The following is a 13,734-nucleotide window of genomic DNA, read 5'->3' as shown; positions in this document are numbered from 1 at the left end:
ATTTTTAAACAAAATTGGATTTTTAGAGTCTCTATGGACTTAACTATAAATGTCAACCCTGTAAAAAAGAAAGGAATTTTCACTGGGATAATTAATATTGTATGTTTTTATCTGAAGGGAAACTGGAACCCTTCAAATCAATTCTTGTTGGTCTCTTCAACTTTAAAAATTTACTCTCTGAAGCTGGTTTAAATTCTTAATGAATGTGACAAGGAATGCATGGTCATATTTTGCGAAAGTTCTGATGTATTTTCTCACACTTGGCCATAAGTCACCTGGATGGAAATTATATAAATATTGGAAAACTATAGCACTGTTGCACATTAGGTCCTTTGGCATAGAAATATGTCTCTATGCCCATAGTTTAAGAAGTCTCTGCTGTTTTGGTACTGCTAGTTGGTCAACCCTGTCCACTACTTCCCTCTTACGTCTATCAGTTCAATGACTTTAGTTGAGCTGTGGTTTTAAATTGTCTTAATAAACAATCTAAATACTATTTTTTGTTATTGTCTATTTACATTCTTTGGTAAGCCAGTTCATTTGAGTGATGGGATGAATGCTTTTCCTTATCCAAGAAGGAAAAACCAAAACTGTATACTGAGAGAAGGTAAACCAGTATTTCTTTCATTATTCTTATTTGGTCTGGAAGAATCAGAAAATTCAGTTTTACGTCACTGAAAGCACTGCAAGGAGATGTTAGTATCTGTTTTTAATAATATTTAAACTTCTGAGGATTTCTCCAATCTTTATTATTATCTCTATAACACCTTTCTTTATGTGTACATTGTCCTTGAAGTTCTGAAGAATGACTGGTCATTTGCATCAGTAATCTTTGTTGAAAGGAGTCACTAAGCCAGTTCCCTACACCAAATATTCTATTAAAGTTTGTTACTCACAGGCAAGATTTTGTCTGAGGAAGCTTGAATGGTAGAATGAACTCTAAAAATATAGATCAGCTGACAGACGTGTTTGTTTTAGTGTTAAAAATTTAAACCTGATTATATGACAAACCAGTCAATTATTTTCATTGCCACTTAAAATCAAATAGGAAGATATATTGATTTAATTATAATACTATGAGTAGGAATTTAATAATTTTTTATGTTTGTTAAAATGTTAATTAGTAGACTGAACAGTATCTTTGCTTAGTTCAATATAAACTAATTTCTTACGACAAATTTTCTTAATTTTATTTGAATTGCAGGATTGAGTTTAAGGGTAAAATATTTAAAGTCATAGTGGTTTTAAATGTGCATAAAGCTCCAGAATCCTAGAAGGCCTGACAAAATTCAAGGAAGAAAGAAATGGCTAGACATGTTTCTTAGTGTCCTCAAGAATTTCCTTTAAAAGTTTACCATTTAATTTCTTTTTAAATTTATTATAAAACTGTTATATATATAGCTTTTAGAGTACACTTGAACAACTTTGACAACATTTTCATATATTTAAACACTTTGACAGTTCTAAACCAAAGGCTTTATGCTTTACAGGAACCATTCTACAAGATCTACTAACCAAGTTCAAATTTTGTTCATTACCTTTGTTCAAAAGTCAGAGCTGAAAGCACGAACCAGACCTTTTTTCACTGCCTACTAGGATAAATGTAGGGAAAAACAAATTAGCATCTAAAGTTTAATTAAAGTAACTAAGGTGCACTGGGGATATTGGAAATATTTTACAGAGTAAAATAAATTTAAAAGTTCATAGAATAATATTATAAGGTTACAATTGAAAGATAACTATAATGGTTTGTAGTGACAATTACTGTAAAATTCTGATACAGAATTACCAATCACCTGGAACTCTTTGATGTCTTTACTTTTAGGACAGCTTGACTAGCTGCCTGAAGCACAACATAAAATATTAAAACTGCTGTTGTGCCAGCAACGAAGAAAAAAAAGCAGAAAAAATTCTCAGTTTTTTGGTATGCTGTTTTAGGAGAAGGGAATACAGGTGACCTCAGGTCTGATAAGTAACAGCTGTATGAATTACCCAATACAGCCTCACCCCTGATGAATAAGGATGAGTGAGATAAAAGAGCAGGTTAGTTGGTAAGGAGAGGATCATCATGGAGGAGAAAGCCTGAGGAGCATGAAGGAGAGAATCATGAAGAAGGATCCTGGGGAGAGAGAATCCCTGCTTTGAGGTCAGTCTGGGTCTGCAGTTAGAGCCTGTAGAGCCTGTTGTTGGAACCTGCAGTCACAGTCTGGCCAGGTAAAAGCCTGCTTTCAGGGTCTGCACACTAATACCTGCAGTCATAGTTTAGCAGGAGATAACCAGCAGTCAGAGGCTGCAAGGGAAACCTACACTAGGAGCCTGCTGCAGCCAGGGTCAGTGAATAGTTGGAGTTAAGATGGCTAAACTGTAAAGAGGAATAAAACAGGACCCTTTTCATGCTGTGATGAATAAGAAGTCTGTGTCTTGGCTCATTTCTACTCTCTAACAAGAGGACTGCAACAAACATGCTGTATGCACTGCTTTGTGTATGCAGAAGCATGTGAAATACTCAAACACTAGCACAAGATGGAATGAGATCTTTTGGGCAGTTTAGCACTCTTGCAAAGGAAACACATCCAGTTTAATTTCTTATATTGCTCTGTGATCTTGAATTTAAAAGGAATTCAGTCTTTAGGACTCTGTTGATTAATTCTGCAGGTTGCAGAGGTGATCCAGGTCCATGGAATTTCTCATGTTGCTTTAGTCTCAGTGTCATCCATGAAAAAGTGCAGTTGTGAAGCTCTATTTGATGTAGTCTTTGTTAGTGGAGAGAAATTTTCCTCGGTATTTTAAAATCTGCTGTGAAAAGTGTTTGGTGTGGAAAAAATTACCCAGTTACTGAAACAGAAATAAATTTTGAATAGCTACAGAGATGAAATGAAGGTTGGACTGTTAATTACATCCTTTGGAAAAGATCTGTGTTATTAAAAGGTGGCAATTATCTCAATGGCAAAGTTGACAATAATGCAGTCACTGGGAAATAATATGCTTCCCTGAAGGGCCATGTGCCACATTCTTCTCTGAACCATAATCCTCTCTACAGAATTTTATTTCCTCCATTTTGACCTTCAGAACATGTCTTGTAACTGTGATTGGCAAGTCTCAAGGCAAATTTCCTAACAGAAAGGTAATTTATTGAACCACCAAGATATGTCCTACAATAAATTTGGGGAAGAATATCTTCTTTCCAAAGAGAACAAGTTTTAGAAGAGATGTGAAAAAAATTCGGAGCTCACTTGTTAGCAAAGTTTGTGTCATACTAATGTCAAAGCTACTCATTAAATATTTTGCAAAGTTAAAGAATATTCAACAGGAAAACCTGAGATAAAACTTTTTGAGGTCACATTCTAGATATTGATATGTAAGGATTGAGTACATGGTAATACATGGTATGTAGGAGATATTTGGGGTTTTAATCTTAAAATACTCTTTTCTACTTGTTTTTAAGATGATGTAACATTTTCTATTGATTGTTCACACCCCATGATGATAAAAAAATGCATATTTTGTTGAAAAATAATAAGATTAATATCTTGTTGTGGGTCTGCCTGGAGAATTGGAAAGCAAAGACTTCTCTGACTTGCTCATTAGCTGTTTGCATACTTATTCAAAAATTGAGGATGCTGTACAAACCACAGGTATGAAACATCTTCATTCCTTTTTATGTCAGCAATATTTGTTAATGGAGAATTTTATGGTTGTCTTTCAATATGAGAAAACCACACGCTTCTTCCTCAGGTGGGAAGTTGCCAGAAGATGTCACTTCCCCAGAGAAAGTAAAGTATAGTATAGTAAAGAAAGGAGGAGGAAAAAGAAGTTTTATAGTCCATGATCAGCTAGGGAAGCTTAATGCTCAGGATAAGAAAATTATAAGAAATCATGAGACAGATCCTTTTGTGTGAGAAGATAGGATACATCAGGGATGCAAGTACCAGTGGTCCTGAAAAGAAGACTCTGACTGTCTGCACGGGGCATGGAAAGGTGTAAGTAATGATTCCATAATTAAAACAGCTAAAAATTAGCTTCTGTTCTTTTACAGCCAGACCATGTGGAAAGCTATCTGATTCTTCTAGCTGGACAGTCAAAACTGAATTTTCTCAATAACATCACAGAAGTTGCTTTCATTAAAAAAATGCTGCACAGATGAGTTTGGAGTGAATTTCTGGCTTAGGAGGTGGTAAAATATATACTGAGACCTTTGCAACAATGTTGAAGATTTCAGTCCCGGCACCTTCAAGATCATCTAGTTCCAACCCCTGTGCCATGGGCAGGGGCACCTTCCACCAGACCAGGTCGCTCAAAGCCTCATTCAACCTGGCTTTGAACACTTCCATGGGAGCAACTTCTCTGAGCAACCTGTACCAGTGCTTCACCACTCATGGTAAAGAATTTCTTCCTAAAATATAATCTAAAATTACTCTCTCTTCGTCTGAAGCCATTCTCCCTTATCCTGTCACTACATGCCCTTGTCAGAAGTCCCTCTCTATCTTTCTTGTAGGCCCTCTTCAGGTACTGGAAGGCTGCAACTAGGTAACCCCAAAGCCACCTCTTCTTCAGGCTGAACAACACCAATTCTTTTAGCCTTTCCTCACAGGAGAGGTGCTCCCTTCTCATCATCTTGGTGGCCTCCTCTCAAGTCATTCCAAGAGGTCCATGTCCTTCCTGTGTTGGGGACCCCAGAGTTGGATGCAGTGTTCCAGGTGGGGTCTCACCAGAGCAGAAGGACAGAATCCTCTCCCTCCCCTGCTGCCCACAGGGCTCTGGATGCAGCCCAGGACAGGTTTGGCTTTCTGGGCTGTGAGTGCCCATGGCTGGGTCATGTCCAGCCTCTCACCCACCTGCACCCCGAAGTCTCTCTCAGCTGGGCTGCTTTTGGTCTGTTCATCCCCAGCCTGTGTTGATACCCAGGGGTTGTACTTACCTAGGTGCAGCATCTTGCACTTGGGTGTGTTAAATTGTGTGAGATTCCCATGGGCCCCCTTTTCAAGTATGACCATGTCCCTCTGGATGTCATCCTATCCTCTAGATGTGTCAACCATACCACTCAGCTTGGAGTCATCTGCAAATTTGCTGAGGCTAAACTCAACGCCTTTGTCATGGATGAAGATGTTCAACAATCCTGGTCCCAATTCAGACCCCAAAATTACACAACATATCACTGATGTCTGTGAAGAGCTGTCAACCCTTTGGATGTGATAATCCAACAAATTCCTTATTCCTGTTCCACTGAACAGTCTACCCATCAAACCCATCTTTCTCCAATTTAGAAAGAAAGATGTTTTGAAGGACTGTGTCAAAGGCATTACAGATAAATAACATCTGTAGCCCTTCCCTTGTCACTCTTGACCCTTGTAATCACTCCATCAGAGAAGGCCACTAGTTTGGTCAAGCAGGACTTGCCCTTTGTGAAACTGTGCTGTGATGGTACCTCATCACCTCCCTGTTCTCCATGAGCCTTATCAAAGCTTCTAGGAGAATCTGTTCCATGATCCTCCCAGGCACAGGTGTGAGGCTGACAGGTCAGTAATTCCCAGGGTCCTCATTTCTGCCCTCTTCAAAAGTAAGTGTGTTTCCCTTTTTGCAGTCACCTTTGACTTCACTTGACTGCCTTGACATTTTAAATATCATTGAGAGAGATTTGGCAACTACGTAAGCAATTTCCCTCAGGACTTTTCAGCCTTCTCATCCATTGTTAGCAGTTTTCCACATTCTTTATTAGGGGAAGTTATATCTTCTTTGATCTTCCTTTTCTAGTTAGAAACAAAAAATCAGTGAATTATCTGTAATTCCTGTAGTTTCTATTCTTACTCATTCTTTTTGATGCCTTGATCAAAGCTTTGTTGTACCTTATGCTAAACATCCACCTAATTGATAGTTTTTGCCTCAATGAAGTGCAATAATGCAGCCTAACAATTTCAATAGGCAACGGGTGCATACAGGAGTAGACCTTGTAAACTAACAATAGTAATATCCCCTCCTGTTGTGGTTTGAAAGCAAAACGAGTGAGAGGCTCCAAGTCAGAAATACAATGTAATAAGAAGAAAGGTAAAAAGGTTAAAATAAAATAAATGCAATAACACAAAGGACCACTGATAGAGTCAGAATACAACCTGAGCAGGGTGGTGGAAGCAGTCCAGGTGAGGTGCTCTTCCTGAAGCAGTGATCCTGTAGAAAGGTCTGGTAGCTCTGGTCCTCTGGGAATCCAGTGGGTAAGTGCTGCTTGCACTGTCCCAAATACCAGGTTATATCCAGGTGAGAATGCTTGGCTCCTCCCCCTGGGCAGAGCATCTCACAATGGGATGATGAGTTGTGAAGTGGGTCCTTGATGGCCCATTAAACAGAGACAATTCCTGGAGGGAGTTACCTGTGAGTCATGGGCAAGGCGTTGATGGGCCATGAGCAGAAGACAGACCTACACTAGAGCGCTGCCCCACTTGGTTTTAACAGTTCATGAAGATGGTGATAGAATAAATACTTTGTGTACATCCCACACTGCAACCCAGGACACCTCCATTCACTAAGCATTTCAAAGTTCATTTGAGATGTTTGCTTCTGGTTATTTAACACAGGAACAATAGAGAGAACTAGCAATGGAGAAGGCTTTGCCAAGGTAATTAGGATACAACACTGAGTGATTCTGCTTCAAGGAAGGTTTATCAGAAAATATAAACATTGTAGAAACTAAGATAGCTACCTGAAGAAATAAAAAATACAGGTAACTCTTTCTGATTTTTACTGTTAAAGCTGCTGCTAATACTAGTGCTATCATTTAGTCATATAAGTTGCCACCTATAGAATAATTCTATAAAATAATAGGTTTAATATTACCTATTATAAAATAAATTACAGAAAATAAGCCTTCTAACTAAAGGTTTAATGACTCATCTTGCCTTTTTTTGTCTTACATTTTTATTTAACGTATTCATTTTATTGTGCATTTAATAGACTTTCTAATACTTTTTTTTTCAAACAGTAAGTCTTTCTTTTCTCCTTTGTCTGAGCTATAAGCTTCATTCCAGATTTCTGCTATAATTTACGCATTTCTAAAATTTTACTCTGTTCCCTAAACTTTCTTTATAATTTGTTTATTCTTCTTCAGCTTTAGAATTTGAAAAGATCTGTCAAAGAAATCATAGTGAAATAAAAACTGCTGATGGGAATATTATTTTCATGTAGTCCTTTGCTGCATGTCTGCAAGGCACCACAAAAGTGAAACCCAGAACCTATTGATGTGCTGAAGAGTTCATTTTTTTCAGAACTTTTAGTTCAGATTTTCCATAGAAATGGATAAATATAATGAAAAAACTTACTTTAACTATTTCTTTCAGTTTTATCAATTTTTTTCTTTATTGCCAAGTAAAACTGATGTATAACTCCTGACATACATCAAGTGAACAGGTGTTGACACACTTTCCTCTGTCACAAGCATCTCAGAAACAAGAAATCTTGTAAAATATTTACAAATATCCAGGTTTTCTGATCACTCACTACAGCATATTGTTGGGGTGGTTTTGGTGGTTTTTGTTTTTACTTCCCTTAGCTACTTAATCTAAAATAAATTAGAGAAATTCTAGCTCAACAGGGAGTGGCAGGACATAGATTTCAAAAGCATACTTTGAAATTTTCCTGTAATATCTTCATCTTCTTCCTGGTGTTAATTGTTGTTGTATTTCATGTAGTAGCAGTTGAAATTAAAGCAGCATGGGAAAGACAGTCCTGTTCCACTGTGATGGTGTTGCATGGTCAACACTTGCGTGCAAACAAGAACTGAAAGATTTTCAGCTTTCCAAGACTGAAAAAAACATAATGAATTGTCGGTTACTATTGAGCATAATTTATGCACCCACACCACAAGAACTTTGATGGGTTTGAAAAGAGTGAAGTACAGTGATTCCACCCTTAATGCTTTTGCCTCAGATTTAAAGACTAACATTAGTTTTCTGCATTTGTCTCGGTTAAGGTTTTGGGGGCTTTGCTGTTCAGTAATACACAGTTTTACTTGTTGTGTCACAATTTTAATGACTAATTAGTGAGCTTTGGGCATTTAACAAGCTTCCTCCAAGTACATTTGTAGTGTTGCTTTATTTTTAGTTGGGATGTTTATATCTAAACCCAATTTTAAATTTTATTTGATGTTTAAATCAATTCCACAAAATTCATGTCTCTTGTCTGCTATTTAAATATCTGCTTCTGCTTTATTATTAAATTTTTCTATGCATGATTGAATTCCTCCAAAATAAAAATTTCATGGTGCATTATACAAGGAAGTAAGAAAATTAGATTATTTTTGTCTGGAGGTTATTACCATGATCATTGTTCTTGTGGCTTCTTGGAACTCTGTGTATAATTCTTGTTGGGTACATCTGTATTAGTTTGGTTGGTGTAGCTGTGTTTGGGTTCAGATTTGGTGTGTCAGGAATCTGGTCAATATCGGTGATTGCCTTTAGCTTATAACAAGTCTGACATGGACACAGAGTAAAGGCTGGGAATCGAGAGACCATCCTTGAAAAAAGAATTATCTGAAAAGTATGTTTCTTGAAACTTTATCATCAAGTATCAACTAGGGTGTTTTATTTGTTTGTTTCAAACTATTTGCTTGTGCTTAGTTTACTTTCTTCCACTCCTTTCATTTCTTTCATGAGTCAATTAGGTGAGGTGACCTGAAAAAAGCAGCGTTTGTATTTGGCTGATGATGTGCCTCTATGTCATTATTTGGTGTTTTTTTATCAAGTTAGTTTTGACATGAAGCCAAATCTGCTAAACATTTTGCCAGTGTGTTACATAAAAGATCTGATTATTTTTTTTTTTCCTTCATGTGTTTTATGGCAATTATATGGAAATCAGTCTGCCCATGGATGAATGAAATGCATTTACCTATTAGTGTACTTGGATACTTTTCCAAACCCCCTCAGTATGTAAATCTCATGTGAAGAAATACAGACTTCTAATAACATTTGGTCAAAATTTTAAGATATCTGGAATGTTTTCTTAGAGCAGAAGTCCAAATGTGCTTACTGAAAATTTTCAATTAGATTTGTGATTTTAACTGTATTGAAATTGTGACTTTTGGGTTTGAAAGGACAATTAGATAGGAAGAACATTAAAATGTGATGTGAAACTTTGTTTTGGGAAAGCAGGAATATAGAAAATAGATAAAAGCATCTAATTAAATTGGACTAAAACTCATGTTAACTCTTCAGCTCAGAATTGCCCGGGAATAACTTGGACAATAAATTAAATAAGAGGGGTAATTTCTCCCTATTTGAAATACACTTGTGTTGGGGTCTCTGCTGTCCTGACACCTTGGGAAGATTCTTGGAAATTTTTAGAGAATATTCTTGGAAATACTGAATATTGATAGATATAGATATAATAGAATATTGGAAATACTCTTGGAAAAAATATAATGAGAATATTCTGATGAACAATAGTTTTCTTTAATTTGTGTTTTAGAAGTTCCAAATTTATACAAGCTTCCAACAGTTTTAATGGAGCCTTCAATTTTTTATGTACTCAACCACTCAGCAATTGCTTTCATTTGTAGGTCTTTTTCTTTCACATCTTTCCTAATGCAAGTTTCTTCATGTTTGTTTAGGGCTAGTAATAACCTTAATGATAGAGAGTCTGTTTCTGAGACTCCAAGCTCTACAAATATGTGGTTTTTTAGTCTCTGTAGCTTTATCTTCCATCTCTCCCCATTTACAAGGAATGTTGGTAAAACATGCTGATGTTCTGGTTCTGGACAATGGATAACCTCTAAGGAATGTCTTTTCCATCCCCTCACATCTTCTTTGCTCCGCTTTCTACCCTTCTTGACTGACACTGTGTCTTTCATATCCTTCTTCTAAACTTTTTGCACTTAATTCCTCCAAGATATTCTTCACACTTGTTATCTCTCATTTGCCTTAACTGCAGTTGCCCCTGCAGTTATTGTACATCTGCTCACCTGTCCTTTGACTCCCTTGGTCTGCTGCACTGACCAGAGTACTAAGTACTTTCTATTTCTTTCAGTTCTCATTTCATTTCTCATTCAGTTCCTATGGTGTGGTCAAATAACTCATTTATTTTTCATTCTTCTGTTGGGGTTATTGACCAGATGCAGACAATCAACTTGTTCAGTGGCACCCACAGCATGAATCTCTAAAGCAACAGACAAACTGTGGTGCTCTGCAGCAGTGGGAAAACATATTCTTTGTATTTCTTAAAATCTGGTAATGGTGAGTTTCTCAGCAAACCAAAGTTTACTTGGTTTGAATCAGAATATTGATTCTTTCTTTCTTCTTTTTTCTATAAATGACTCTTGGTAATGCAATGGTCATTCTGAATCACTAGTGCATCAGGGTATGTTTGAGAAGCATCCCATGAAGAAAGGTTCTGCCATAATTATTTTAGCTGCCCATACTGGGGATAGGCTCAAATAAAATAATATATAGCATTACATCCTCTTATAAACCACCAGCAGATAAGGTGGTAGATCTTGAGATCTTGATTTGATATCCAAGGTTCTTTTTTTTAAATTAGAACCTGAGAGGCAGATTTTAGCCTGAGTTTGTGTTGAGTATTTTTCTATGGTGAAAGGAAAGAAACCTTCAGATCAGACTGTGATCAGTCTTTGGGAGCAGAGATTCCCAAATCTTTGCTGAACTGGCAAAAATAGGCATGGTGGTGTCCTCCCTTGCTAAGGATAAAATTATTCTAACTGAGAAGACTTTTCACCAAAAAGCGACTAAACAAAAGTGAAAAGGGCTCCTTAAAAGCCTTTGGCCTTGCAGATGCCTATTAGGACAACTGCCTTTCCCAGAGCAGCAGTTGCCTGGACTAATGATTTTCAAAGGACCATAAGGAAAGTGGAAATCAAGTGGTGAGAAAAAGGTCCTTAACAGCTGCTTTTGTTGCCAGAAGCTCCCTTGATTGCATCACATGTTTAGCTCAAACTAGTAAAATTGAGCACAGTGTCTCACTGATAATTATATCCTTTTATCTAGAAAGATGGACAAGCCAAACAGTCACTTTCATCTGCCAGAATCTGTGAAGCAGAGCTAATTGGCAGGATGTTAGAGGTCATAGCATAGTCCAGTGAGAGATTAAATACACCTGAACTCCTTGAAATTTACTCAGAACCATTTCAGACTTCCCAGGGAACCGATTAACATTTAAAGTTAATAATCATAGTGAAAACAACTGGGAAGAATGTTTTTTTGTGCAAGAAAGCTCTGGATTCAAAGGAAAGGACTGTAAAGTACAGAAAATTTTAGTGAAAACTTAATGCATCATTCAGGTGAAAAAAAATCTTCATGTCTCCTTACATCTTTTCCTTTTAATCTAAAAAACTTACAAGAACAGCGAGAACCAATATATTAAGAGACACACATACAAGGTCTCCTTAACCTTGTATGCTCAGTCCAGGGATGACCAATAATGGATGCCCAGGGCAGAATCTAAGAATACAACGAGTATATAATAAATTCCCCAAATATCTTCCTAGCCCTTAGTCATCCCTACCAAAGGCACATCCCCAGCTGTTTCTGTCAGATGTCTTCATGCTGTTGGATAAACATACATGAGCATACTGAGTGCTAGCAAACTGCCAGCAGCGTTAAAGTACCCCTGGGTCTCTCTGCAAGCCTCAGGGAAAGAACAGTGTGGTATCAGGTGATTCTGGGGAATCTGCAGCAGCAGTAACAATCCTACTTTTTCCTTCTCTCATGCAGTCACCGACTCCAGTGAGAGTATGATTGGTGAGCTTGGTCTTTTTGTTCTTTTTGTTTTTAGGCTGTTTCTCTTGGCTCTCTGTTGAAGCTCTTCCCCTTTACTGTGCATCTGCGCTTCCCCTGGAGGAGTGCATCTGGTTCCTCATTCTTAGAGAAGCAAAATGCAATTCTTTTTGAGATTGTTTATGTTGGCTTTGAACACAGGATAAGCTTACCTATATATGCAAGCATTTCTCAAAAGCTCAAAACTAATTGGATGCTGAGACCAGGTATCATCCTGCCAACTGACTCCAAAATTGTTAAGACTGTATTTGACATAAAGTGTTTGTCTCCTTGCTGTATCAATTTGATCCCTAATAGTACCTGTAAGTGGATCAGGGTTCTCTGTTACAAGATCTCACCTTCCAGTGCTCTCATTGGTTTTTTTTTGTGAGTAACAATTCTCTTTGTCTTTAAAGAAATGCATATCTCTGTTTGTAAGGTTTATTAAGTGCAATGCAGGTATTATAAATCATGTAGATTAATACAATAATACAATATAGTGTTGGTTAGGTAGTTAGAAAAGTACAAGTTAACAATATATGGGAAAAGCTAGTGAAACAGGTTTGCATTAAGGTTTTTTAAAATTTGGAACTTAGTAACATTAACAGGAAATTAAAACCCAAATTAAATAAATCTAGTTCAAATCTGATTTCTGAAGCAGGGAGTGTATACACAAAGATTTCAGGTTTAAAATAGTATTCTTGGTATTCTTTAATTGAAAAAAAGTTACTTGTAAAATATTTAATGAAGTTATTAAAAACAGCTATTATACTTGACATAACTTCCCTCTCAGCATGCATGTTTATATTAAGTTCTAACTTAATTTTACCTCAATTTTTTGTTCTCTCATTTATTGTCTTATACATGTTTCCCAGGATAGCCCACTGGTCTTACAGTCTGACAGAAATGTAACACTGAATGCAAGAAATCACATGGGACAGTTAACTGGACAACTGACAGTAGGTGAGTGTTCTTTATTGACTGTTATGTTTATCAGTTTATCTTTATTGATAGGTTTCATTAGTTACCATCTCTTATAAAATATTACTGAAAAGTCAGGAAAAAAATGCATTATCATACTCAAAAACCATTGTATACAATGGATCATAACAGCATGATTCAGCATTAGGTCAAGGAAGAAAAACTAGAAATGCCTCAAAATAGCTAAAATGAAAACAGCGTAATGAAAAAATATTATTTTTGAGACCATTGCAACAAAAAAATGAAAAAGCCTTAGCAAAATATGTTTCAACAACACTTTCAGTAGGAAAATAACCATAATTTTCTTATATTTTCTGTCAGTCTTTCATTACTCCAGTGGCAATTGCTTTGGCCCTGTCACTTTTTAAGGCATTTGTATCAGCACATATTCAAAGTAGCTGGAGTAATAGAATATTACAAATCAGTAGGGAAAAAACCTAACAAAATGCTTTCCTAGTCACTAGAAATTTTAAATGAAAAGCTAACATACTGCCAGTCATTCACTAAAACTGATATTTTACAAAGTATAAAATATAGCAATTCCAAATGAAATGGAAATTAAAAAATCTTCTACTTATCTATTTTATTACCATGTATTTTCCCCCATTTTAGGAAGTTTATTGTGTTATACTTTAGTTTTAGTATGAATCATACTTCTTGTGTTGATAAATATGAAGTAATTTTTTTTAATATATTTTCTGAACTAGAAGAGTACTGATATCAATTTATTTAAAAAAATATTGGCCAAAAAAGTCACTGAAAAGTGATGTACTACTTCTGGTACAAAACAATATGTATTGACAGTGAATGGGATAAAAAATATCACAACAGACATGCATAAGACCTTAGTATATAAAATTGAAGGAGATATCCCTTAGACTTTTTGTTGTTGGTTTTATTTTTATTTTTTTTTTTTCATTTTACTTCTGGATTAAGAGGTGTTTTGTTCATTTTTTTTCCCTCATGTGCTGAAGTTAGTCCCACAAACAATTTACGTAAGACT

At 36.2% G+C, this 13,734-nt stretch overlaps 1 protein-coding gene across 3 annotated transcripts in view; it reads left to right on the top strand.

Annotated features, from left to right (window-relative positions):
• Positions 1–13,734, top strand: part of SGCZ (sarcoglycan zeta) — a gene marked incomplete at both ends in the record, with an annotated part of 382,627 nt that overhangs the window by 307,772 nt on the left and 61,121 nt on the right. For all 3 annotated transcript variants that reach the window (XM_083862032.1, XM_083862033.1, XM_083862031.1), the window contains one exon: positions 12,626–12,713. In XM_083862032.1, coding sequence (XP_083718158.1) covers positions 12,626–12,713 — 88 coding nt within the window. The remainder of the gene's footprint in view (positions 1–12,625; positions 12,714–13,734) is intronic.

Source organism: Zosterops lateralis, assembly GCF_965231275.1.
Source record: "Zosterops lateralis genome assembly, chromosome: 5".
Taxonomy (NCBI): domain Eukaryota; kingdom Metazoa; phylum Chordata; class Aves; order Passeriformes; family Zosteropidae; genus Zosterops; species Zosterops lateralis.
Note: the sequence above shows the minus strand (reverse complement) of the source record. Positions and strands in the feature narration are given on the sequence as shown.